The 25,729-nt window shown below is 39.9% G+C and overlaps 1 protein-coding gene across 4 annotated transcripts; it reads right to left on the reverse strand.

Moving 5' to 3' along the window:
- Positions 1-59: 59 nt before the first annotated feature.
- Positions 60-20,923, reverse strand: INTS10 (integrator complex subunit 10). 4 transcript variants are annotated; one of them, XM_058838273.1, is made up of 18 exons: positions 20,748-20,923; positions 19,812-19,879; positions 19,010-19,113; positions 17,869-18,008; positions 17,292-17,373; positions 16,848-16,988; positions 16,266-16,437; positions 15,645-15,814; positions 11,967-12,100; positions 11,060-11,213; positions 10,341-10,423; positions 9,349-9,501; positions 8,121-8,229; positions 7,686-7,765; positions 7,037-7,199; positions 6,121-6,214; positions 2,324-2,401; positions 60-441 (listed from the first exon to the last, which is right to left on the reverse strand). In XM_058838273.1, the coding sequence occupies exons 1-18, from the start codon at positions 20,874-20,876 to the stop codon at positions 285-287; spliced, it is 2,211 nt and encodes a 736-aa protein (XP_058694256.1). In that variant the 5' UTR covers positions 20,877-20,923; the 3' UTR covers positions 60-284. The 4 variants fall into 4 exon arrangements, with proteins under 4 accessions (XP_058694256.1, XP_058694255.1, XP_058694254.1 ...); XM_058838272.1 differs by having other exon boundaries at positions 11,060-11,216; XM_058838271.1 differs by lacking the exon at positions 2,324-2,401.
- Positions 20,924-25,729: the final 4,806 nt, after the last annotated feature.

A 25,729-nucleotide genomic window follows, 5' to 3' on the forward strand; every position in this document is an offset into this window, starting at 1 on the left:
CACACCTTAGTATAATGCTATGGGAAAAAAAAAAACCCAAACAAATAGGATATTACAAAGACTTCTAAAACAAAGTTTTATTTCGAAAGTTTGATCTACTCACATAAGAAAACCAAGCAGTGAACAAACACTTGAGTAGTGTTTGTGTACTGCAGAACCTGTAACTTACAGGGAACTTCTTGACCATCTGAACAAGAGATTTTTCCACTGCTATGCTGCTTGTTCATACAAAGAAGAGCCTTCCCCTCTCTCCACAAAAGACACTGCAACAGGATCCAGTCCATTCAAGCAAGAGTCTGCAGCAGCAGTATTTTCTCGTTAATGCAGAACCTATGCAAGACCACCATCAGATTTTCCCCACAGCGCGAGACCTGGCGCTCCATGGCCAGGCGGAAGTCTTCCTTCACTCCTTTAGTTATACCCCGGGTAACTGTGTGGTGCCTTAAGCCATGAAGGAAAGAGAGACAGACAAAATCAAATCACGGTTATCTAGTGAACTACAGTCATTTAAAAGGTACTGCATGTCACTTATTATATATTTACGGTCCATGTCTGAGTTTATTTAATGAGAGTCAAAGAGCCTGTGCTATGCTATTTTTAAAAAAATCATGTTTAGTAGCTTACAAGTCTTTAAACAGTTAGAAGCTGCAAAAGAGTCTATATTCTCACTGCTTTGACTATGACTGCTGAAGGGGGAAATAACGTTAATGTTCTGGATAACAGGAAAATCTATTCTCTTAACCCAGCAAGTGGAGAGTTCTCCTTGGGGAAAGGAATTTTTTTTTCCTCTCTACACTTTGCTGCCCAGGCCACCTCCTCCCTGTAATCACTTCCATAAATGGTTGGGGTTGAAAGAAGCGTGAAAAGATGAACTTGCTTTCTCTGGAGCACAGGTGCCACCATAAAGAGCAGAGGGCATCTTCTACCAGTATCGAAGTGCAGGAAGGAGCTTTATAATCCTGTGGACACTGATATTGCTGTGACTAGTGAAAGGCTGAATGAGCAGCACTTCACAAAACCCAAATCAATCCAGGCTGCATCAGCAGAAGCCAGTGAGTCTGCATCAGTAGAAGCCAGCTCTTAGGAAGATACTAGACACCAGGCAAGGGGTAACATTTATTCTGAGCACAAGTTGAGGTCCAGCTACTGAGCAAGCTAAAGCAGTGCTGGCTGGGGAAACTTATGGGATATTGCCTTGTAAAGGCCATTTTAATGAACAGTTCTTTGTCCTCATGCTGGTCTCCTAAACCTTAAAACAATGTTCTGCAGCACCAAAGCACTTTGCTAGCACTGGTCCAGAATTGGGTAAGATTGATCAAGACTTTGTAACATCTACTTGCAAGCCCTACTTGGGAAGGGGAGAAAAAGACATGCCCTGAAATGAGAACCTTAACAATACTTGAGAACCAGCATAAACTAATTTAGAGAGAAAAGCATAATGCTAATGCTGAGATGAGTCATGGGTAAGAAGGGAAGAGCTGGTCAGAACCCAGCAAGCCTACTGAAGGACAGAAAAGAAAATAAAAAATAAAGGGTGAGGGCATCTGTGCCCATCCAGAGATGCTGGGAACAAGGAAGGGAAACACCTCAGAATTACCCTCAAGAACAATACTACCCAACTTTCATGTAAATAAAGAAGTCTGGCATTTGAGAAGAGTCTTCTCTGCCAAAACAGTAAAGACCTTTGCAATACATGAAAAAGGCAAAGTCTACTGGGCAATTCCTTGGTGAGCTATGCTAAGTGAAGCAAACCTGCACTGAAAACACTCCAGTATATTCAAAGGCTATGGGTAAGTGCTGTTTCCAATCTTTATTGTCTTAAACATTGTTGGCAGCTGAGTGCTATCTATGGTCAGTTACAGCCTAAAGGAGAATATGCAACCTACAGTTCCTGAGTGAGCCAGCAGCACTTTGGAAGATGTGTGTTGTATTACAGATGGAAAACACAAAACAGAATTCAGAACAACCTAAATGAAGGAAAGTTGCTACAAATGGATCCAGGAACCAGTATCTTGAAAATAAAGGGTTATGCTCTTGCTAATATATGACTGAACATCGGCAAAACTTTTGAGGATTTCTACATTATTGTTTAAATTCAATAGCGATTACTAAATTCAAAGGACACAGATACTGGCAACTTATGGGAAAAAGAAAAATAAATGTTACAATAGAACAACATGGTTTGCCAGGCAATGTAGGCACAAATGAAGAAATAATAAAAAAGAAAAGATAAATATTGAGTAACGAATTTCTGAAAACCATGGGCAGTAAAACATGTTGACAAAACACAGCACACTATGAGCAGGGTTTTTCCACTTGGTACCTGTCAGCAGTCTGTATGCTGGGCTGTAGCACAGGTATGAATTCCTGCTGCAGTAACCCCATGGGAGGGCTAGAGGTCCTTTAAAAAACAGCAAATAGCAGCATTCAAACACCCACACACCAACTCCCCCTCTGGTGCAAAACAACTCTCCAAAAAAGGAGTAACAGAAAACTAGGGTGAGCTCACACAGCAGTTTGACCACCTAGCAGCCAAAGGTGTGCAGGACTAACAGCATCAAACATGCAAATATCCCCAGTTTTCATTGCAAGGCTGTTCTACAGTTGTGGTCTAAATACATACACATATTTTTGGACAGTTACACCAGGAGAAAGGACAGCAGCAGGTGCAAAACCAGTATGCAGTTGTACTATGATGAACTGTCACAGCTCTTCCAAGGAAGCATGTCAGTCAGAAAAGATTTAATCATGGGAGTGCTGCAGATACCACAGCTTCCCTCCAGTACTGGCAAGAGCATGTCAGCAAACTGGGAGAGCCCACAGCTTGGAGTCAAGGGATTGGCTGCTGAGCCCAAGCCGAGTGCATGCACAGCGGGTATCGGCCAGGTTGAGAACATGGCAGTATTTGTTAAAGGTTGCCCAAGTATCTTTTCATTAGCCCACTGATGGGCTTTTCCACCTTCACAAATTCAAACTCCATATAAAAACAGCTGTTAGGGCATGGCACAATGCCAGAGCATAAATGCCCACTCAGAGCAACTTCCTATTTTTGACCAGGGCCACAGGAACTAACTACCAAAAGCTGTCTTAGCTGTAAGACAGTTTGTCTTATCCAGGAAATTAAATTTTTATCTCTGTGTGCTATCTAAAACAAAATTTCTGTGTGCTATGTAAAACAAGATAATAACAGAGACGCACAACTTGTACTTAGATTTGTGTAATTCTGAGTTAGGTGCCTACCTTCAGATCTCACAGGTAGGCATTTGGGTTAGTATCTACAGATATTAATAGATATGGAGCTTATAAATGTCAAATAAAGATGGGACATTTAACACTGTAATATAGCTACAATAACCTGAAATAAAATAGTCACAAAAATTATTCAATCAAATGGGATAATTTTTCAAGAGTTCTTGGCATGAGTAAGTCCAGTACTTGCAAGAATGGATATAAGAAGCAGAAAATACAGAGGACCAGCAAGATGTTATTGGTCCCAGAGTGGCAGATGATTGCAAAAAGATGATTGCAATTGTGTCTTCACTACTGTTTGCAAGATCTGCAGTCAGAACTAAGCACACCCATGTGCAGAGTAAAAAATTACACTTTCAAGATACTTTGTTTCACTTCAAAGCAACCTTCTCCATCCCCAAGGAGACGTGATGGGAATATGAGTAAAATGAAGGACAAAGCTTTCAGATCAAGTTTATGCAATTGGGTAGGCTAGATTAGATTAATTAGAGTAAGATTTATCACAAAGAGGAGTAAGATATTAAGCAGCAATTTCCTGCATATTGCTCTTTTCCTCTTTAGCCTCACCAGCTAACACTGTCCCTACTGACATGAATATCAGATAAACTGTGAAACTTTGCTTTTCTAGAAGGGAGCTCAAAAGCACTTCCTGGTGCTGGATTCAAAGCTCATACAACAAATCTTGTTAACGCCACAAACAGAATGAGCTGGCTTTATCACCAGTTAAAACCAAAACCACAGACCTTCTCATTCCCACAGTGGATGCCAGCAAAGGAAAGGTTACAAATCTATATATATATATATTTTTTGCAGAGACCAATTGTAAGTCTGCAGACTACCCAGATCTTACTTCATCTTTTGTAAAAGCACACTGCAGTTCGCTTCACTGAGTTCAGAAAAATGAATATAATTTCCTTTGAAGTTTAAAGTACTTAGAAAAAAGTACTGGAAGAAGAATGAGGAATTCACCTGGGGAGAAAATGCCCTGTAAGTCATCAAACAAAAAGCAGTCCTTATAAAAGACATATGATATCTGCAATACATTTCCCACCATTAAGATGCAGGATTGCTACATTTATGCTGAGAAAAGATCAGACAAAGAAACAACTGCTTTATCTTTGGCCTGTTGTGTCAAATTCAAGAGTCTTTCTGAGCATGAATGAACAGCATCTGAGCTGTCTCTGCTAATTCATGGGAGGATGGTGCAGCAGCTCATCCAACCAGAACTGGTGATAGTTTTAAAAGATGTAAGCAGTCTGCAGATACTGAGCCTACCAACATTGTCCCAGGATGTGTGGCTATACTGGCACACTATCAAAAACCCCAGCTGGGGAAGACTGTGAGCTAACCAGGTCAACACTGCTGGGTGACACCATCCCTGGGCCTCACAGACAGTCCAGCTAAAAAAATATCTGCGGTACCAGGGGAGTAGACATCATCTCCGACCAGTGGCCCATGCCCTGAACTATCCCTTCCATCGGCTCCCTGATGAAGTGCTTCCAGCCCTACACAGCCACATAAAGGATGCTGTACACAGCTTTTCCAGCTGGACAGGATATTTGACTGTTTTGGCTCAGTGAGCACAAAGAAACGGACTTCTCTTCTACAAGTCTTTCCCTCATTGAGGAAACATCACTGATCAAAAGGAGGTCAAAGAGAGATTCTGTCCTGCTAGAAACACTTCTCGCTGCCTCCTTCCTGCCTGGGGGAGGTCAGAACAGAAAGTAACTGTGGCCACGCCAATCAAACAGAGCCAAGAGAAACAGCGCTGAACTACTGCAATGAAATGGAGACAGCAGGTAAGAAGTTACCAGATGGAGTCTTCATAAGCTTGCTGGCAAAGCTTATTACTTAACACCATATGTGGTTCAGCATGCCCTGAAGCTTGTTTTCATACAGCTGGTTACAAGCAGTGAGATATGGCAAGGGTAAGAGTTTGAAAATCTAGAGCTTAAAAGAAAAAATTCTCCATCACATAATTAAGCATTTGAATTTCTACTTTTCCTTTAATTACACCTAGTATCTCATTTTTGTGTTGGTTATCTAGATCTCTGGAAAATCTATTTACTGGTTAAAATTTGGATCCTGTTGTCTGACGTTAGGCTCCCATTTTGAAAACTTCAGTCCACTTCTGGTTAGTAAATAGCCAAGTGAAATTTCAACAAACTTTAAGCAGTCCCCCTTTTAGGAAGCAAAATACTACAAATTCTCAGAAGCAACCAGGATAACCCAAAACATTCTGCCACTAAAACCCTGCAGCAGACAGTTCTGAGTCAAGATGGAGTAAGAAAGAACACCTAGGAAGCTAATCCAAATTATTAATTTGCTTCAGCATCTTGTAATAAGCTAAGCAGAATAAGATGACCTGCTAATTCAAACAAAAAGGTTACGGGAGTGTAGCTGGAGTGCAATTTAATTGATATTTTATACGGAAGTATTTCATCATTCAGTGGTCTTCCATAGGAAAAAATAAGCAAAATAGTGCTTTCTGCTCAGGATTACTTTTCAGCAAAATTACAAACAATACCTTGCACTCATGCCTAATTATTTGAAGAATTCCTGCAAAGCGCAACTGTCTACTTGAAAGATCACAACTGTAATCACTTAAATATCTACCACTCTAAAGCAAATGCCACACTCAGAAATAAAGTCCTGTAAAAGCAGGAATTAAAGCTGAAGAACCCCCCCCAAAAGAATACACAGATCGGCAGGAGAGTCAGAAAAAGAAACTCGCGGCCTTGTTTGAACTCCTTGAATTTAAGCTCAAAGACATGACAAACTAGCCAGAAGATAACATGAAAGCAAAGACAACCAGAACATACTCCCTTTTTTTTTTGCCAAAGAAAACACTAAATGCTTTTTTATCCTTACTTGATCAACATTGCTTGATTTGGCAGCAGTTCCAGATGAATTTTTCCTCCTTCCTGTGTTCTTAAATAAGCAAATTCCTCCAACATATCAATATCTGAAGAAAACGTTAAAGACTTGAGTAGGGAAACAATGATTGAGAACATTCTTTCTTATGCCTCACATCTGAGGCCACATTGCTGAAAGGAGAGTCCACCTGAAAAGCTACTGATGCACCTCATTATTAAAAATGATAGAGAAGATCACAGCATGTATTCCTAATCCTCCACAAACTGATAAGAAATGGCTTTTCAAAGGTTAGAACACATCCGTTAGTTTCTTTTCTTTCTTTGTTTCTTCATATATATTCAGAGGTAAAGATGACATCTCAAAATTCCCTGAGTTTCACTTCCTTTTTCTGCACTGCAGGTTATGAAAGCAGTGCAAACTGAGGCTGCACCTGAAGCAAGTGGCACTTTATAACACTTTTTAGTTTTCTATTTTGATCTCTTATTTAGCTGCTTGTTTTGTTCTTTCCTTTGGGTTTTTTTTTCTTTCTTTTAACACCACACCTTATTTAGTTGTCTCAGATAGGAGTTAGACTCCCCTGCTTCCTGAGGCCCATGGCTGGATGTCTATCTACCACTTTGTCATTTTTGTTAACAGCTGTGTACATAATGCCCTATATTTCTTAATGAAGAGATTGCTGCCACGTGCATGGGCAGCAATGGAAATGCAATGGCAGTGTACTTAAGGCTACTCTCAAATGCCAGGAGGCATATTTACAGTCTATTGTGTACTGAGCCTCCTACAAGAGGTTTTCCTGGTGTGAAAATAAATACAGAGTATGATTCAGGGAAAGAGCTGCTGTTCAAACTAACAGCTTTTTCAACACTACAGCACAGGATGTGAAAGACATTCTTGGTTAGAGAAAGGATACTTGTGACATAGTTGAAAAAATTCTCATACTGGAAGTTTCCTTGCTGGCAGATTTTGTTGATGGCTTTCAGGAACAAGTTCTCACCCCTTGGCCACTCATGCTGAAGCAGAACAACTACGTGGCCCAGGGCCATATCATCTCTGCCGTCTGTGAAAGCTCTGAGCTTCAGGGAAAAAAATTACATTCAGACAATCAGGAAATACATGTTGCTTTCACAAACATACAGGATTTATCTCACCTAGATCTGTGCAAATAGAGAAGTTCTTTAAAAGTATATATACTTTCAAGGCAGAATTATTTTTACTTTAGAAGTGTATTCACTTCTAAAGTAGGTTGGAAATTTCCAGCTAAAATATCAAATCCTCCCCACTAACCTATAAGAGAAGTCTGAAGAGAGACAGAAATTTTGAGATCTGTTATGTCTTCTCTGCTCAAAACTCAAACAAATAGAGAAAAAAAGAGAAAACAAACCCTTCTTCATCAACACTCCACTCCCCTCTCCAAAAGAAGACCCTCCCCCAACCCATTTAGGCAAGAAGGATTGAGGCACAGCCCTTCAGTCACAGCACTGGGATATGGCCATGCAGGAATTTCAGGATACATAAACTAGGCCTTAAGGACAAGAAAGCTCCAACTGACCCTACATTACCTTGAAACAAGCTAACAACAGATGCAGGCAGTAAGGCATGATAGCTCTACTGGTACATGGCCAAAGCTTCAAATCAGACCCTGCAACAGAACAGTTCTTTAGAGGTTTCACAATAGGTAGGTTGAAAGAAATTGAAATGGAGAAAAACAAATTCAAAGTTACCCCATTAGGGAGGAAAGCTTTGAATGTAAATTATGACTGATTCAAAATGTGAAGTTAAACATGTAAATTTTTCTTCTTCACTTCTCTTTTCCTGTGGTAGGACTTTGCCACCAATATACTTTAAAAGGTACAAGCAAGAAAACCTCGATACAAGAGTGAATAAAGAACTTCCTCCCTTTTTATAATACAAAATGAGAATAATTATATACTCAACCAGAACACATGAACTAAAATTGAGCTGACACTGAGTTTAGGGTAATAGCAACTCCATACCTTTCCTGAATTTTGACTTGACTTTAGGTTGCTCCTCTTGTACTTTACCTCCTTCTTGTATTGGAAGTAAAATACAGCACATGAGGTCAAGCACTTTTTCACATGTTTGCTGTAAAAGAAGGGACATGATAATGCTGAATTAAAAGTTCTTAAAAATACGTTAATAACAATTAAAAATTTCAGACACCACAAAAGGAAAAACAAAAATAATCACAAAATTCTTTGCTAGAACTTGAACTGACTTAATACACAGTACTGTCTGGCTAAGCAAAAAGACTTAGCTGTCACTAAACAGCCTCTGAGAGCCTATATACATCATTTTAATGGTGAAAAAATTATACTGGTATTCTTCATTTCAAAAGGGTAAGATCAATATAACTGCAATCAAAAATTATTTTGAAGGATTAAGTTTTCAAAAGAATTCTTAGAATAGTTTTGTAAAATATGTTATGTTAATGGTAAAAATACAAAGGAAAATGGCAATATGACAGCATGATAGAAATTCATTGAATTTTTATGGGTACTTCCTAGCAAGAGGTCTGTGGGAATATATGAACACATTTCCAGTGAAAAAGTATTAAAGTGGAAGGGACAAAAGCACTTGTCCAGCAGTACTAGGATGACGTTAGATCCTAAGAGACAGAGCCTTTATTGTCAGTGCTGACACTGACTGACCTCAGACCACCATGCACTCCTGGAATATTAAAAACACAAAACATATATTGCAAAAGTAGAGCAAGTTCAGAGGTCAGGGCAGACAATATTGTTCTGGTGTCTCTTATATCATCGGTTAATAACTAACTCTCTTTTAAGATGATCACAGAAGTTCCTTTACTTTTCCTTCCCCTGCCACATGAAACCTGTACCTAAAAGAATTCCCCCTCGATTTAAGGAAATAATTCAGTAAAGTTAAGGAATGCAAATTAAGGTTGCATTTACAGACAGCTCAAACACATGTAGCCATGAAAAGTCATAACTAACTCCCCAAATCTTCACTATCAAACAGACAACAAACATTTTATTTATTTATTTAAAGAGTTGCTAATGGACAATCAGTTAACGTGGCAGGAAGTATAATTCTCCCAGTAAAGCATAGATGTTTCAGTAGACCCTGGTTTATGTTCGATATCCTGCTGAAAGCAGGCTAACAGGAAAATTCTGTGGAAAAAGAGAAATGGGAACCACAGGGCAGCTGATGAAGGCCCAGTGTGTGGAATGCTGTACATACCCGATATTCTCCAAGGGCAAAGTGGCACGATGCTAACTGGATTAGTGCTCTCTGATTTTCTAAAGATCCTTGTCCTGTAATTTGCTGGGGAGAATGAGAGCCCTGAAGAGCTGCCAAGTGATGTAGGCTGCTAATTGCTTTTTTGTACTGCCCCTTTGAAAAAGAATATTAAAAAAGAAACTGTTAGGGTCTTTTCTATACAATAAGTAGAGAGAGAAAAATAGTCTCTTACAGGAAGCTTTCAAAATGGAGTGTGTCCAAGTAACAAGGCTTCAAAATTTTAATCAAGACTAATAATCTCCAGTTATGAGTTATGTACAAGACTGTAGGTCAATCATTTGTAAGGCAGTCAGAAGACAAACAAAATTAAAAAGCCAGTTTACAAAATCATATTTGTAACTGAATCAAATAATTATATTCTTGAGTTAACTGTTACTTTATTTAGACTAATAAAGTTTGAAATAGCTCTTGTTCAGGCACAAGAAGAGGCAAAAATAAGACTTCCAAAAGAAAAATAAAGAACAAGCTTTCTTCTGTAGATGGTATTGGAATGAGCACAGTCAGCCTCATTTTTGTGAAGTACAGAAGTTAACTGAGACATGTTAAAACCTTCTACTGCTTGAAAATTCTCTCCCTTTTCAAATACAATGCTCTGACAGACTAATAAAATGCACTTATCTTCCATAACACTATGTATATATCCACTGGTCAAAATGCCAGTATAGATGTCTCTTCCACATGCCAAAATTAGCTGGACTCAAACAACAGCTATTGGGACAGGAATATACAAAGTAAGGTACCAAGCTTGTGGTGCAAACAGTGTAGTTCTATCCCCAGGAGTCATAATTTAAGGTATAAAATCAGTAGACACTATAAGCAGTCAAACTGGCTAATCACAATTACTATTTACAAGAAGGAAGTAAATTACTATTTACTAGAAGGAAGAGCAACACAATGGTGTTTTTCCTGATTTATACAATTTTTTCTTTTACCTGGTAGATGATCATGTCTGTAAGAAAGATTCTTAACCAAAGCCAGGTTTCTGTCTTCCATGACAAACAAATTCTGGTGAACTCTGTGTTAAGTGGTTACAGAAGAAAAAGAGAAGATGAAACATTTCACAGCTTTGGGTTAAACATCAATAATATATATAAAAAAGCTGAATTTAAAAATGGAAAAAATGGCACCAAATGGTAAGAGGATGAAATCCTTCACATACAGTATATTCTCTTCCTAGACAGTCGTTTTTTGATTATGCTTCTGTTCACAATGTCCAACAAACCTAAAAGCAGCTAGGTGGTACTGTTCACCTGCTTTCTACAAGAGAAACTTTTTTCAAGATTATCACACCAGTTATTATCAGAAAGGGAGGCACAGTAAAAACACATGTTCTTATTTGTGAACTAAAGAAGCCATTAGCAGCATGTCCTCACTGAGCACTATCAGCCCTACTGCTGACCTATTGCTCCAAGAGAACTGGGGGCGAGTAAACAAAGATGCCTCAAGAATGAAATGAAATACAGGAACAAAATCTTCAGAAATGTAACAACTGATAAAGCTTCCCTCTGGAACTTCTATCAGAAGTACTCAGGACCCTTTGCAATTTCAATTTTAAGGATTCATAATGGCAGGAATTCCATTTTAACAGTAAAAAGTGATTTCTACGCAGAGCAATGAAGTCCAAATGCAATTCTAAAAGCAGTTACCTTACCTTTGTCAAGTGATTCCAGAGAATACAGCAGCTCCCAGCTCTCTCTTGCCAGTTTGAAACTCTCTAATACTTCAATGGAGTTTGCAAGATCAGCCTTATTTACTGTAATATGTCGACTTCTTGCTTTCCCCGAAGGATCCTCATCATCTGAGCTCTGCTTAGAAGTCAGTATAAAACACCAAGATTAACTTCTTAATTTATACTTGTTTCAGAGAACTCTACAGTCACAGAATTTCCACTGAGCACAGGAAAACAACTGTGTAGAGAGGTGCCCTGGTCCTAGTTTAAGTGGCTTTAAGTGATTTTTCACTTAGTTTGTTCAAGGTTAGACCAATCTGGTTTGCTGTCAAGAACTCAGTGGCACAGTGTGATGAGCAGTATCCCAGACAAATTTATTCTGTTAAATGTGGTATACCACCACTGAGCTTCAGCCAGATTATCTGTTGAAGTACATACACACTTTACACTTTATGGCTCAGTTAAAGCCTACAGCATAATGCAAAGAAAATCCTTTATAAGAATTCTCTTTATAGCAGAGAAATTCTATAAAATAGTGATTTTCTACCATTAAATCAATAGATATATTGACAGTTCCAATCATGAAAAGTCAATTACTTTGGAAGTTTACCTGTAGAACATCTGGCTGCTATAGCTACCTTTTTAAGTGCCTCTGCTGAACTCCTTCAAGTTAAGCATTCACAACAGTACATGTATCTACAGCAACTGCTGCAAAAATGGTTTTATTCTTACTAACTGTAGGAAAAAAAAGTTTGAAAATTATGGTCATAAACAGCTAATTCAGGGTAGCTCTAAAATATGTCTTTTAGATCTATGTCAAAACCACTGCTGTCTAAATTCCAGTAGCAATGCCATTCTTGTTATGAATTAGAAAGTCTACAAAAGTTACCATTGTTTTTTCTCTTCCTTCAGCAAGTTTCCTTTTTTTGTGTATGTGTTTGTTACGATCAATATCTGTATCACCGTAGATGTTGGGTACATCCTCAAGAAGAACCAGAGGAGTTTGGTTTGGAGCATTTGGACCTGGATATAAAGATACATTAATTCACAAATGCCCTAAACTGATCTGAAAGATCTTATGCCTACAACAAGCTGAGTTTTTTTTTCTTCAAAAGTAATGACTATAATGCTACAGAAAACAATAAAGTCACTTAAATTGCTTAAACTATGCTGGTAAAACTATGGTTTCCTCAACACAGCCATGCAGTGAAGGTCAGAGTGCATTTACCAGACATCACCAGAGTCTGATCGAGAGTTTCAGAGTATTTTGGAATCCCTTTCTTCTGGAGTAGTCACAAGATATACCTGAGTATACCAGGTATCCAGTTCACCAGCAGGTGTCCTCTGATCAAGCATTATTTGCTTTTATGTAAGTACAATTATTCAACAGATAAACAACACAAATGGCTCTGAAGTTAACAGCCACAAATATGGCAAAGCACAACAATATTCTCAAAATATTTTTCATGAGAAACCAAAGCAATATGCTGAAAGGCACTGACCCCTCAAAGAAGTTTGTGCATTTTATGACAAGATTTCCTTAGTAGGATCACTCAGTGTCAGCTTTGCCACTGATTTTACAGAACAGAATTAAACCTTTAGTTAACTGCCAGAGCTCATCTTCACTCCCAAAAAATAGAAAAGCCTCATTTTGAAACACAGAAAACAATTTCTACTTTCACTGGTGTCAAAGAACATCCAGTAGGATCTGGTACCTGTTACCTCACACACCAATGCTTAACTTCATTAGACATAAAATAGGAACAATACTTCTTAATCTCAAACAATATTGATATGTAATCACTACTGAGACAGCTTTCCTTCCAAAAACATTTTCTCTTTCTGCACAATCAGGTTGCATATAGATGTGCAAAGCTCAGTCAAAGAAAATATAACGGAGAGAGTAATCCTTTAATGTTTTTTTTTTCATTCTGAAATCTCTGCCCAGTAAGACAGTAGTGCAAACAAGAATTTTCAGTTTGTGTATTTCTTCTATTTGCAGAAAGATATGAGGCTAAGGCCTCATTCATAACTAATTTGAGAGTTTAGTAGAAGGACAATTTGTTTCATCTCCTGACCTAAAAAAACCAACTTCTATCAAGCTTCTCCCATCTACTCAAAAGTGGTGTGTAAGGAGTTCACTACAATAGAAGCTTCTGTTAGAACAGCCAATCTGCTCTAACTAACAAATACAGGTCAATTAATCCAACCACAATAACCAGGTCAATAGATACCACCATTGAAATTGTACCTACAGCACATTGCAATCATCTCTCCTGTACCATCATGTATTCCACTACAGAATCTAATCTGTGTGAACTGAAAATAGATTCAAGACATAACACAGAAGATTCATATCTGATTCTCATGGATGTAAAGTACCACAGCTGGGATGCTGGAAGAGTTTCACCACTAGAACCTCAAGAGCTGCCTAGTTCTAACACCTGAGAAGAAACAAATTGGATTTTTCTTTTACTCATATTGACTTAAACTAACACCAGCTAAGTGCTTTGCCTTCCAAACAAGTGTTCTCTTCCCAGCACCAGAAATGCACTGTAGTCTTTATTCCAAAACCTCCAGTCCTAAAACAAAAGAAAATCCATTATCACCCTTGACTGGGGCTGCAGACCCTCTCTTACAGTACTGAAAGTTACACAGGGATACAAAGAGCAGCGTTGTGTTTTTCTGTCTGAGCTCTAGAATCTAAGCTTACAGAGTTTTTAATTATTTTCTAGCAGAGAAATATATAAATAAATTTATAAATAAACCTCCAAAAGCATCAGCCCAAATAGCAACTCCTGCCAAGCCTGGAGGCAGCCTCAAAGTTATGAGAGGTGTGAATTGCCTCATTCATTTCTCAAGCCTCCAGCAAAGCAGATACACATTATGTACAAGAAATGCATAGAAAAATCTTCCCTCGAGAGGCTTCTTGTAAATCCACGCACATGAGAAGAGAGTCACAGACCTAATCCTCACAGATGAGGAGACAGCGTTTTTCTCCGTGACCATGCCTCCAAAAATATCTAGGATTCTACATTTCTACAGTAAGCCCTCCAGAGAGAAGGAGGAAAAATTTGCATGATAGAAAAGCTATGAAAGGTACTGAATACCACTGGACTTCAATGCCAAAGCAGAAATGAGTAAAAGTTGTCTTGGAAATACTTTCCTGGTATCAGAAAATGACAGAGGGTACCAGCAAAGCTGCACCAAAGGAACTGCACTCTGTGACCTCAGTATACATTCTTTTTCTGGTGGTTCATTCAGAAAACATGAGCTTTGAAATACTCAATTGTACAACTTAGAAAGGAGCATTTTCATTAGTTCTTCTCTTCCTTTCTTCTTTAACTTGGAATCAAGCAGCTGAAACTTCATGCACACCTGAAGCATCCTCCTGCCCACCATAACCCTTTCTTCCTCTGGACTGAACAAAACACTTGACTCATTAGTTAATTAGTTCCTATTACTCTATGTTCTTTGCACACCAATTGCCATGTCATTTGTCCTCTGAGTATAGCTATCTACTGACATTGTTCAACTGATCACCTAACACTGTACAGTTGTTTAAAACCCGTCATTTGTATTGACTGCTTCCTTACTCAAATGATCATTTGCTCCATACAGAAAAATATGATGAAACTTATGATCACAAGACACAGAATTGAAATTGTAATTTTAACATCAATCAATAATTGTAGTATTAATAAGTATTAATTACCTAGGGTGACAATTGTTACTGTTGCAAGGAATTTCCTGTCACATTATTAAGAGTTGAAAATTCCTCTTTATGATGCTGATTATTTCAGTAAATTCTAAACAAAATGGAACTGAAAAAATTTTCCTCAGTTTCTAGACCACTCCTGAAAAGCCCCATCAGTCCCAGAAGAAGCAATTCAAGGTGTTCCAAGCAATCTAGTATGTCCCAAATGCAGATGTGAGTGGATAGGAAAATGCACAGGTAGCACAAATATGTTCAACATTCAATTTACAAATTAATTACAAATCAGAAGTAATGTGCAAAACACACCTCAAAGATTATGCTTTAACTATATAAAGAAAGACAAGTTGGAAGCTTGTGAACGTCAGGAAATCTTTTCCTATTCAGCTTTTTTTTGCTCAATTACAAACTTCTTGTGTGTTCCAAATGCAAAAGTATCTTCACTTACTTTGACTGAAGGAAAGCAGGAAAATTTCAGCTTCAAAAAAACAAAATCAGAGGAGAAAATGAAACAAACATGATGCTCATGGAAGGGTAGGAATCAACCCCAGGAATGTTTCCTATAATATCTGGTCTGTTACTTTTCTCCTTGCTAGACAATCAACTGCTTCTGGCCAAGGTTGAAACCACAATACTAAGCTAGATTGATCTTTGGTCTGCTTCACCACACATTTGTTATGAATTAGCGTTGGTAAGATTAATGGCTTGAGAGAATTGTAACAAGTTATAGCAACACATAAATGTTGCTTTGTGAGATGACAGTTTCAAAAGACTAATGAAAAAAGATTTTTAAGACATTAGCAATGAAATCACAAAGAGCTTATTACAGAAGTTGAAATGTTAGAAACTAACCTTGAAAGAGTGATGGCTGGATGTTGCTGACATACTGAAAAGCATTTTTAAAGAAGACCAACATCGTGGAATACACTACTTGATTCTTGTATTTAATGTGGGCTTCACTATCAAAGTTACTGATGTATCTGCAGAGATCCTTCATTCGATGCAAAATGTCACCGTAACTTCTGAGGGGAAAGAGATAACAAGAATTCAAGATGCTACACAGACTCTGCAACTAAAGAAAAGAATGCATACTGAATATGAAAATGGTTCTGCTGAGGATATCCTCCAGCATACAGTCAGTGGAAGCTGGGAATACATACTAGTGAAATTTCACAAAACATTTACCATGTATGTTTCTCTTTACTGAGGCATGTAGGGAAGGCTACCCCACAGCACTACAGTGCTTATGCAGGACTTTCATCATCAAAAGTTGATTTCAGAGACTAATTTGAAAGTGCTCTCTAGAGCCATGCTTTTGCTTTATATTGTGCAGTCTTGAAAGAAAAGCTGCTGTCAACTTACACAAAATGCTCTTGTGTTAAAATTGTTCCTCAATGAGAATTTATCTTATTAAGAATCAAAAAGCCAAATTCTCCATCAGGGGAAATATCCAGCAAAGTAGAGCTTTCTTACCTTCTTCCCTTATCCATTTGCCACTCACACCTCATTCCCACAACAGATAATATTTTAAACAGCCTCTCCCAAGGATCTGTAATCTGGGATGATTTCTCTGTGAGACCATCTATTACATATTTCTGAGAGCTGCGCTTGCTTGGAGACATAATATCAGAAGAATCTTGTGAACCTAGGAAAACCAGCACATTCTTCTCTTCATAAAGAAATCAAACTGATTAATTTTCAAGAAGACATGTAAAAATTATGTTGGAACTTTCAGGGTAACCATTCTTTACACAGAAGGCTAACAGGGAGCAGCAGGCATTTCTGCCTCTGTACAAGAGAGCTGGTAGGCTGGATAAGGGTATCTTGGACATTTTATCCCACTTCTCATATGCTGAAGCACCATGAGCATCACGACTAAGTAGCTGAACTAATATTTTGGTATTTTGGAATCAAAGAACTAAGAAACACTAAATACTACTTTTAATCCTTGTCTATGGGATACATTACATAAAAACAATGCATTTTTTAATTTGTGGACATCAGTGATACTAAGACACATTCTAAAAAAGCTTAATTTTTAAAAAGTATTCTTACCTTGATATTGACTTTCTGTCTGTGTAGATCTAGTTACATAATTAATATAAAATTCTGCTGCTTTATTCAGATATTTATATAACAAGCTGGCAGGAAGTCGTACATCAGGGTTGTTAATTATCAAAGGAAGGACATCACAAACTAAAATAGAAAACAAAAAAAAAAATCCTTTAGATTTGTGGGGGTTTTTGTTCTATTTCTCCTAGGTAAGTTTTCTCAATCAGCAATGTGAGCCTTCATCTCTGGCTGACCATACACCAGAAAGAACCTCACATGAACCAGGACCAATCTGTACCATACATTCAGCCTGGATTAACAAGGCCTGAGCCTCTTCTGACCAAAGCAGTTTTCTAACCATAGTACCATGAAGGAAGTCTACTGACCTCAGAACCTTGCCATACTAAAAAGTTGCACAGTAAAACAAGAACATTAGTATTTTCTTACCAAATAATTTTCTAAAACAATTCACTGGGGATTCTTGGTCTTCAATACTTTCAGCATCTAATAATGTTTCTCCAAGGCCTACCTGTGAGAGCAAAGGTGAAAATCAAACACCAGAACAGGGATTTTAGAAACTTTTTGAACTGCAGCTCAGTGGGGTTGAACACTAATTCAGTAACAATCCTATGGCAACAGCATGTGCAAGACTCCAAATACATAGTTAAACTCTCCACACTTAATAGAAGGTGAAAAGCAGTGTCAGAAGACAGCAAAACTAGATCAAGAGAAAAACTCTGCATAAAACTGTCAGTAGACATGCACAGACAGGTGAAAGCAATAGATGACTGATATTCTTTCATTTACAAAACAAAGGACTGTTTTATTTGCTTCCATTTGTATTCTGCCCAATCCCTTCCTGGTGGTAAGATCAAGATACAGCAGTCTGAACTATTAGTCACAATTAAACATGAATAAAAAGACCCACCCTCTCATTAAGGCAAAGGAAAACATGTTTCAGCAAAATCTCAAAAAACTGAGTGCCAATAACCTGAATAATTATTATGAGTTTCTCTTCTCTTACCCCATGCTGCACCACAGTCTCTGGGAAACGCCGCAGAAGGAGAAGGAGCATTTCTGCCCTTTCTAATGTGTTAAAGCACTGCTCTGTTGCCTTCAGGAGCATTTCACACTGGACCCGACCAGGAAGGGTCTCAAATAAGCCTTAAAAAAAAGAAAACATTTAACTTGTTGGGTCTGAATTGTAAAGATGACTGACAAAGCATAAAAGACCATCAATGTCACCTCACTATGCTTAACAAAAAGGGATTTCCTTATGCTTTTTCTGCTTTCAATACACACCTGGAAAAAATGTTTGTTTCTTTCAGAGAAGACCAAAAAAATATTTATATGTAATAGTGTTTATTTGGGTGCAAGGAATTTGAATTGACAAGACTGCTAGTAAGTGGAATACTCAAAAGCCTAATACTTATGTATTTGGCATTTCAAGATACTTTCTCCAAACTGTTAATTTTTTTACTTACATTCTACTTCTACGATTATTATTTCATTATTAAAATGTAGAGGTTTTTCAATTTAAACACCTAGTGAGGCACTAAAAAGAAACTCACATATTCTCCCTGTATGTTTCATGTACTCTGAAAAATAAACACACCCCATGAAAAATAAAATGTTTTCTTAACTGGAATATTCATAGAGCTTCTGAAGCACAGACTCAAACAGCAGATTATAGTTTGTCAGGTGTAAATCCTGCTTTCAAAATTGCCTGTGGTTGCCAGCAGTGAATGCCAAGCCCTTCTGGACACCATTCATTTTTTTTATATATTTTTATATTTTATACCTCACTATATAAATAAATAAGAATTCACCCCATTTTTACGATCATACACTGTTCTCTGCAATCTGTGGGACAATGATTTTTAAGTCCCATTCCACTCACTTCCTATCCAATTGCTCCTCTATGTGCTTCTTGTTCCGGCAGAGTAAGCCTACCCATATCAGAGATAAAGCAACGGGAACCAACTTATCATGTCCCTTTGTTTTCCTAAGCCTAACACACCAAATTAAGTCTCTAAAGCTGAATTGAGGGAAAAAAACAAACCCTGCACTCCACAGGCAAAGTAAGAAAAACTGACATTTACTTGTTGAACTGGATAAATAATCAGAGGGCTTATCTTTAGATTACTTCAGGAAAGAATCCTTACCTCTTAAAAACTGTGTCTGCTTGTCCTGGGAGTCATTCCTTAATGCTGATGTAATAACACTGATCTCCCTCCATACAGCAGGTTGGTCTGGAAAATTCACAAACCTGTAACAAAGTTTAAGGCAAGAAATTTACAGTGATCCCAAAATCTGTCTCAAAGACAAAACCTTTCCACAGAAGTATGTGTTTGGGCAAAACAGAAAATAAAACCTTCCTTTTTACAGTTTATTCTTAATTAATTAGCTCTTTTGTGCTTAATTTATCCGCACAGATTTCCAAAAATACTAAATTTATATTTTTTGGAAATCCAGACATTTATCCAGAGAAGGGCAGTGCAGCTGCTGCAGTGTCTGGAGAACAAGTCCTCTGAGGAGTAGCTGAGGGAGCTGGGGTTGTTCAGCCTGAAGAAAAGGAGTCTCAAGAGTGACCTTATCACTCTCTCCAAGTCCCTGAGAGGAGAGAGTAGCCAGGTGAGAGGGTCAGTCTGTTCTCCCAGGCAACCAGTGACAGGACAAGAGGACACGATCTGAAGATGCACCAGGGGAGGTTTAAGCTGGACATTAGGAGGAATTTCTTCACAGAAAGAGTAATTAGAATTGGAGTGGGCTGCCCAGGGAGGTGGTAGAGTCATCCTCCCCAAGGTGTTTAAGGAAAGACTGGATTTGGGACCTGGTGCCATGGTCTGGTTGGCAAGGTGGTATTTAGTCATAGTCTGGACTCAATCATCTCAGAGGTCTTTTCTAAACTGCTTCCATGAGTGGAGCACCTGGGATAAACATGGAGTTCCAGCTCTGATTACTTACATGTCGTAGAGCAGCCTGCCTGCAGATGCTGTCCTTTCAGCATTCCTCTCAATAGTGTACATCTCATACTGCAGGATGCAAGAACAGAACATCAGCTTTCCTGAATACATTTATCAATCACATTAGTCCTTCCACTCTAAAAAGCTGCCCTCGATTTGCCACAGCAGTGTGCATAACAGAAAACCAAAGGACTGCAACACTTTCTGGACAAATTAGAAAACATTTAGACTATTTAATAACATAAATTTAGGCATAAAACTCTGCATGACAATATACTTAATATTAGTAACACTAACAATGTGCTAGTATCTAAAGGAGGCCAACAGAGAAGTCAGAGAAGGACTCTTCATCAGGAAGTGCTAGGACGAGTAGCAATGGGTACAAACTGAAAGAGAAGAACTTCAGATTATATATCAAGAAGGAATTCTCTAGTATGAGTGGGGAGACACAAGAACAGGCTGCCCAGGGAAGCCGCGTGTGCCCCATCTCTGGAAGTGTTCAAGCCCAGGCTGGACGGAGCTTGGAGCAACCCAGTTAGTGGGAGGTGGCCCTGCCCATGGAAGTGGGGTTGGACTAGATGATCTTCAAAGTCCCTTCCAGCCCTTAACATTCCATGGCCCTGTGAACACGCTGGCTTAACTTTTACACAAACTGAAAACTTGGAATGCAAAGAGTTCTTTGCCCAGGGTTTGCACCCAGCCAAATGCATTGCAAAGCTCCCAAGGTGCCACAAAAGCCATAATCAGAAGAGGTACTTTAACTAAAAGTACTACTATTAGTAGTATTCTTTTGTTTTTTAACCGCGCAGTGAGGGCGGCAGCCAGCGGCCCCGCCCCTCCCCTCCCCATTGGCCGAGCTGCCTGTCAATCAGGCAGGGCCGCAGAGAGGCCGCGCGGGGCCCCGCTGCCGATCGTGTGCGACAGCAGCGCTGCTCACTTGTATGTTGAAGTCTGCGGGGTAGAGGCTCCGCGCTGTGATGAGCCAGGCCTTGGCCGCCCATAGGTCCCCCGGCACCAGCTCCCGGGCCCGCTTCACCAGGAACTCACAGTCCCCCTGCGCCGACATCTTGCACCCGCGCTCCGCCCCGGCCGCCGGGCGCCGCGCATGCGCCACGGCGCTCCCCGAGCCCCGCTCGCCCGCACTTCCGCCCCAGCCGGGCGCGGAGGGGGCCCCGGAGCGCCCTCAGCCGGCGGCGGCGCGGGAGCGGGCCAGGCATTGCCCGGGTTCCGTCACTGCTGGGAGCGGCAGCGCAGCGCTGCCCTCCTGAAACTGGGGTTGCTGCAAGTGAGAGCCCACTCTGAAAGTCCAAGGCACTGCTGCCTGGCCTAGTGCCTACAGTTCTTACAGTCCACTAGTAAAGTCACCACAGGCAAATGCGAAGGAAAAGCAGGACCTTTGACCACAGATGGGAATCCACCTTTCAGCTGCTTGGAACTGAGTCTTGCTTCTTTATCATTAGGTTTTAGTGTTAGAATGCTTGATTCCAAACACAACCTTTTACTTACTTAGTAGGAATTCTCTGTCTCTTTCCTTGTTACTTTCTTGTTTCCTCCTTTCAGGTGGGCTCTTTCTTTCTGATGTCGCAACAGACCTTACAGACTTTGCACATGAGGGCTTCCACTGATCAATTCCATAAATCTACAAAATAATGCAATAATCCCTTCAGCAAACAGTTTTAACAGAAATCCTTGCTTTCCTGCTGAGGTGACTGTGGCCATTCAGAGAGGTGACAAGGGCATTGCAGAAAGCCAGTCTCTCATAAAACAGGTGCCTCTTCCTCTTCTCCTGCTCTTGCTATCAAACTACAAACTGCTGTGGGACGGTCCCTAAAAATGGCTTCACAGCCCTGCAATCCCCTGCAAGAGCAGCAATGTTAATCACTGGCTGGTGCATAGGTCTACCCACAGCTCTTCCCCACATCTGTGCAGATGTATGCAGCCAAATTTGATTGAATAATAAAAATAATAATTTAATATTTTTGCACTGCGAGATTGAATATGGTAATAAAGTTGTGTATTCTGTCTCTTTGGAAGATGCCCAGCAAGAGCTGATGGGCTGGTTGGGGCTCCCCATATGCTGCTTGTGAGGCCAGAATCAGGATGCTGCAGGAGTGAAATGGATGGCAGGGTATTACCAAAAGTTACTTCTGAAAATTAATAGAGGTGTGAGGAGTGCCCTGAAAAATTGCTGGTGAAGAATTAAGACACCAGCTAGGCAGGGAGTTGGCAGGTTTTGAACCAGTTTCACAAGGTGTCCTGAAAGCATGTTGCTTTCAATGTATTTAATCCACTAGGCAAGGGGGAATACTTTCAGTAAATTAGAAACACCCTTTTATTTATTTGATTTTTTTGTGTATGTGTGCCTGTGTGTCCGCTGGACATTGGATTTTTTAATTATATTTTTAAAATTTATTTTAAAGCTGTAAATAATCTGGAGTGGGTTTTTTTTTTTTTCAAGTGAAGTATTGCAGCCTCTTGTGGAGATTTGTTGAATCCTTGCCTCTGTGGTCCTAATGGTCCATGTGTTTGCCAGTCTACTCAGCCCTTCCAGGCAAGGAGAAGTTGAGAGTTCACTTTTGTATGTTACAAACAGCATAACTTGACAGAAGAGAAGTCTGAAGGGGAGATAGGCAAAGATGGTTGAGGCTTGGAAGAGTTTAAACCTAAGGAAGGACTTTCATCAAGGCTGCCCAACCCCTGGACTTAGGAGGTAAAATTGTTTGCTCTGTGATCCTGACATAGATACAAAACAGGCAGCAGGATCAGACTTGCAGGGGATTGGGGCAAGTGATTCCACTGAGCAAGCAGGAAACACCACCAATGTTTCATTCGTGGATGGGAGGAAAAGAAGCACTGTGGTTCTTCAGAACATGGGCACTGTGTCTGCAACAGGTGACATAATATTTGAATGTACTTGGAACATAAGCTACAGTTTTTAGCCAGGCCCAGAGTTTAGAGCCACTGCTGTACTAAACTTGAACTACTGATGTGCCAGTGGCATTGCATGCTCATCTCGCATTACTAGAGCCAAGCATGTAGGTGGTGTTGAGTCTGGGCTATGCCTGTCAGGGTGTGAAGCTTCCTCTCCAATTAAAGCGGCATTCCTGAGTTCTTGCCCTGAATGTGCTGATTTGATTTCCTCAGTGCAGGGCATGCTGAGTCTCAACATTTTAGCCAGACAATTGGAAGTGCACACAGCCTTCTTCCTGCAGGAATACAGGACTCAGCTGAAATGCTTACATGAGCCTTGTTTTTCAGGAAGATGCTTTGTGACCTTCTATAGCAGGAAAGAGGCATCATTGACCTCAAGGCAGTAGTGAAGGATGATTTTTCCCTGAGAAGATCATCCCATTTCTTGAGGAAGGCTTGTGAGTAGCAGAGATAATGCTAGCTGTGGATTCAGGCAGTGTAGCTGATGCAGTACAGGGACAGACACATGATGTGTGTGAAGGCCATATTGTAGACCTTGGTGGTAGCGCTTCAAATTTCTTTTGCACCACCACAGTCTCCATGAGCCAGGAGAGTGGAAGGTGTTAAGCTGGCACTTGGCAGCAGCAAAGGGCTTTGAATGTCATTCTCCACCTACATTTCTGGATCAGTAAAATCCCAGGAGATAGCATCCATTCTATGTTGGATTTCCTGGCTTGGTGCCATAGGCTGCTGTCACTTACACAGGGACTGGTGTATTAACAACAAGCCCTAAGGGCACATAGGTTAGGGTTTTAGGTATGGGATTAAGTGGTCTTTGATGTGGCACTGCAGAGGTTGGGATAACTGCTGTGCTAAATGATGTGGGCTTGAATTGATAGTCATTCCTTAGGCCTGGGGAGCAGGAATTGATGTCTGGCACGGGTAACAAGGAACATAAATCTTGGCATAATACAGAAAAGATTTGAATAGGGTCATCTTCTTAATGTCTTCTGAGTGAGGCCTTGGAGAAGACAGTCTGTGTTGAGCTAGCAGTGTGGTGGAGTCTACACAAAAACTAGGGATCATGCAAAAGGTTTTGTTATTTTGTAGATTTTTTTAGTCAATTTTGCGTCCTTTTCTTTGTGCAGAGGGGTTTCTACAGCTGATGTAACTTGCCTGGGCTTTCAGTCACTCGTAATTCTCAATGTCTTCTTTGTCCCTTGCAGCTGAAAGACACTAAATTGAGATTGGATGACTGGGTGATAGATAAGAAGGGAAAAATAAAAGGAGATTGGGAACCCAAGGGTGGAACAGTAAGGGATGTGTGGGAACCAAAACAGCCCTCTCCATAAAGTGATATCCATTAGTGACCTCATAGATGGCAATATCATTACAAATGCTTATGGTTTCAACAGATCTGGTAGCTTCTCCTGAAGTTACGGAATGGAGATCTTTTGACTCTGAAACTGCAGTTGACAGTTGAATCCAAATTATGGCTTCAAAACACTGAAGCTGGCCACAGTCCACTTAATTTCTGTAATAGCCTAAGGCAGCTTTTAATAATTGACCTCATTTTCACAGAATCAAAATAGTTTAGGTTGAAAGGGACATCAGGACATCATCTGGACCGGCCACCTGCTCAACCTGCAAATCCATCTACTTTTATTATACTAAGATAAACGAAGAATCCATTTCAAGAAAAGAGCAAATATTACCAGTTTCCTTCAGCCTGTGGTTTGATAGTGTTGAGTGCTGGGGAGTCTGGATTTATAGGGGGAAACATTTAGGTAATCTTATGAGCAGGTATTATTATGAGAAGTGTTAAAGTAACTGCCTAGCTTTTAGATCTGGGAAACTTAACCAGGTTGTAATTATCTTCCACGCAGCACAGACAAAGTTAGAAATCACTCTACTCTCGTATGGCCAAATCTACACCCATATGACTCCAGTGACACTACAGCTGGGGCTTTGGACACAGTGAGTTGTTGGATATTGTGAGAACACAGTAAAGCAGCACACTGCTTGGTGCACAAATAGGACCGTGCATTAAATTTACCGGGCTAAAAGTTTAGAAAATACTGTATTTCACTTCTAAGATGAAGGTACTTTTTGCAGAAACTTAGTCTGTCATTTATGGAAACACTTCTTAGGAGAGAAATTCATTTTCACCTGGAAGGGCTTCAAGAGAAGCTGTTAAACCAGTATTTTTTCCATATAAAGTTCACAAAGTAGAGAAAGAACACAAATAGAGTATCCTGCATATAGTTCATTTCCTTCTGCTGCCTTCCCACACATTCAGGCTCATAATGTCCCTGTGGCAACTCTGAAAGATACAGAAATAGAAGAGAAATTCTAAATTAACCAGCTGCATATGTTTGTCCCCACTTTTAATTCTGCAGTCACGTTGAAAAGTGCATTCCACAGTTTGTATTTTCCCTTTCCTATTCCTGTCCCTTACCAATGCCATTCTTCCTTGCAAGTTCTTTCTGCACACATGTTGCAGGCATTCATCACCTTGTCATTTGGAGTGGCACTCATCTCTAAAAATGTTGCTGTCTGCAGCCTCTTTTTGGGAAAGCCTTCGTGGGTTCCCTTTGTAGGCAGTGAAGCCTAGAAGGTGGTTCAGTGGACCAGATGCAGGTTGGAATAGGTTGAACTGTGCTCTGAATGCCTTTGCTTAAGTCTCCATGGCTTGTAAAAGTGATGCAGGGCGGTGTCCTTACCTGCAGAGACCTATGTGGTGGTTTCCTGTATGTGGTGAAGAATGTGGCTCTACTAATGTTTAACCAGACTGCTCACTCTGTTCACCATGTGTACACAGATTCAGCATCCAGAGATGGCCTCAGTAGTGGAGCCATCATTCCCAGGAGGGACAGTTCACTCATCCCATGTAGCTGCAGTCTCTGGTAGCTCTGTGAGCTCTCTGCACTACACACAAAGTTGGGCAGCATGTGACTACTCATTTCCTTTAATCAGAGAGCATTGCTGGGGCTACAACGTCCCAGTGGA

The sequence above is a fragment of the Poecile atricapillus genome, chromosome 4 (assembly GCF_030490865.1).
Source record: "Poecile atricapillus isolate bPoeAtr1 chromosome 4, bPoeAtr1.hap1, whole genome shotgun sequence".
NCBI lineage: Eukaryota > Metazoa > Chordata > Aves > Passeriformes > Paridae > Poecile > Poecile atricapillus.

What these genes read in the sequence shown, in the direction of transcription:
- INTS10 (XM_058838272.1), bottom strand. Translation starts at nt 20,876, where the DNA reads ATGTCGGCGCAGGGGGACTGTGAGTTCCTGGTGAAGCGGGCCCGGGAG. An exon ending in GCAGACACAGTTTTTAAGAG is followed by an intron (nt 18,009 to 19,009) that starts GTAAGGATTCTT and finishes CTTTTTTTTAAG; the next exon opens with GCTTATTTGAGACCCTTCCT. An exon ending in AGACTGTGGTGCAGCATGGG is followed by an intron (nt 17,374 to 17,868) that starts GTAAGAGAAGAG and finishes TTGCTCTCACAG; the next exon opens with GTAGGCCTTGGAGAAACATT.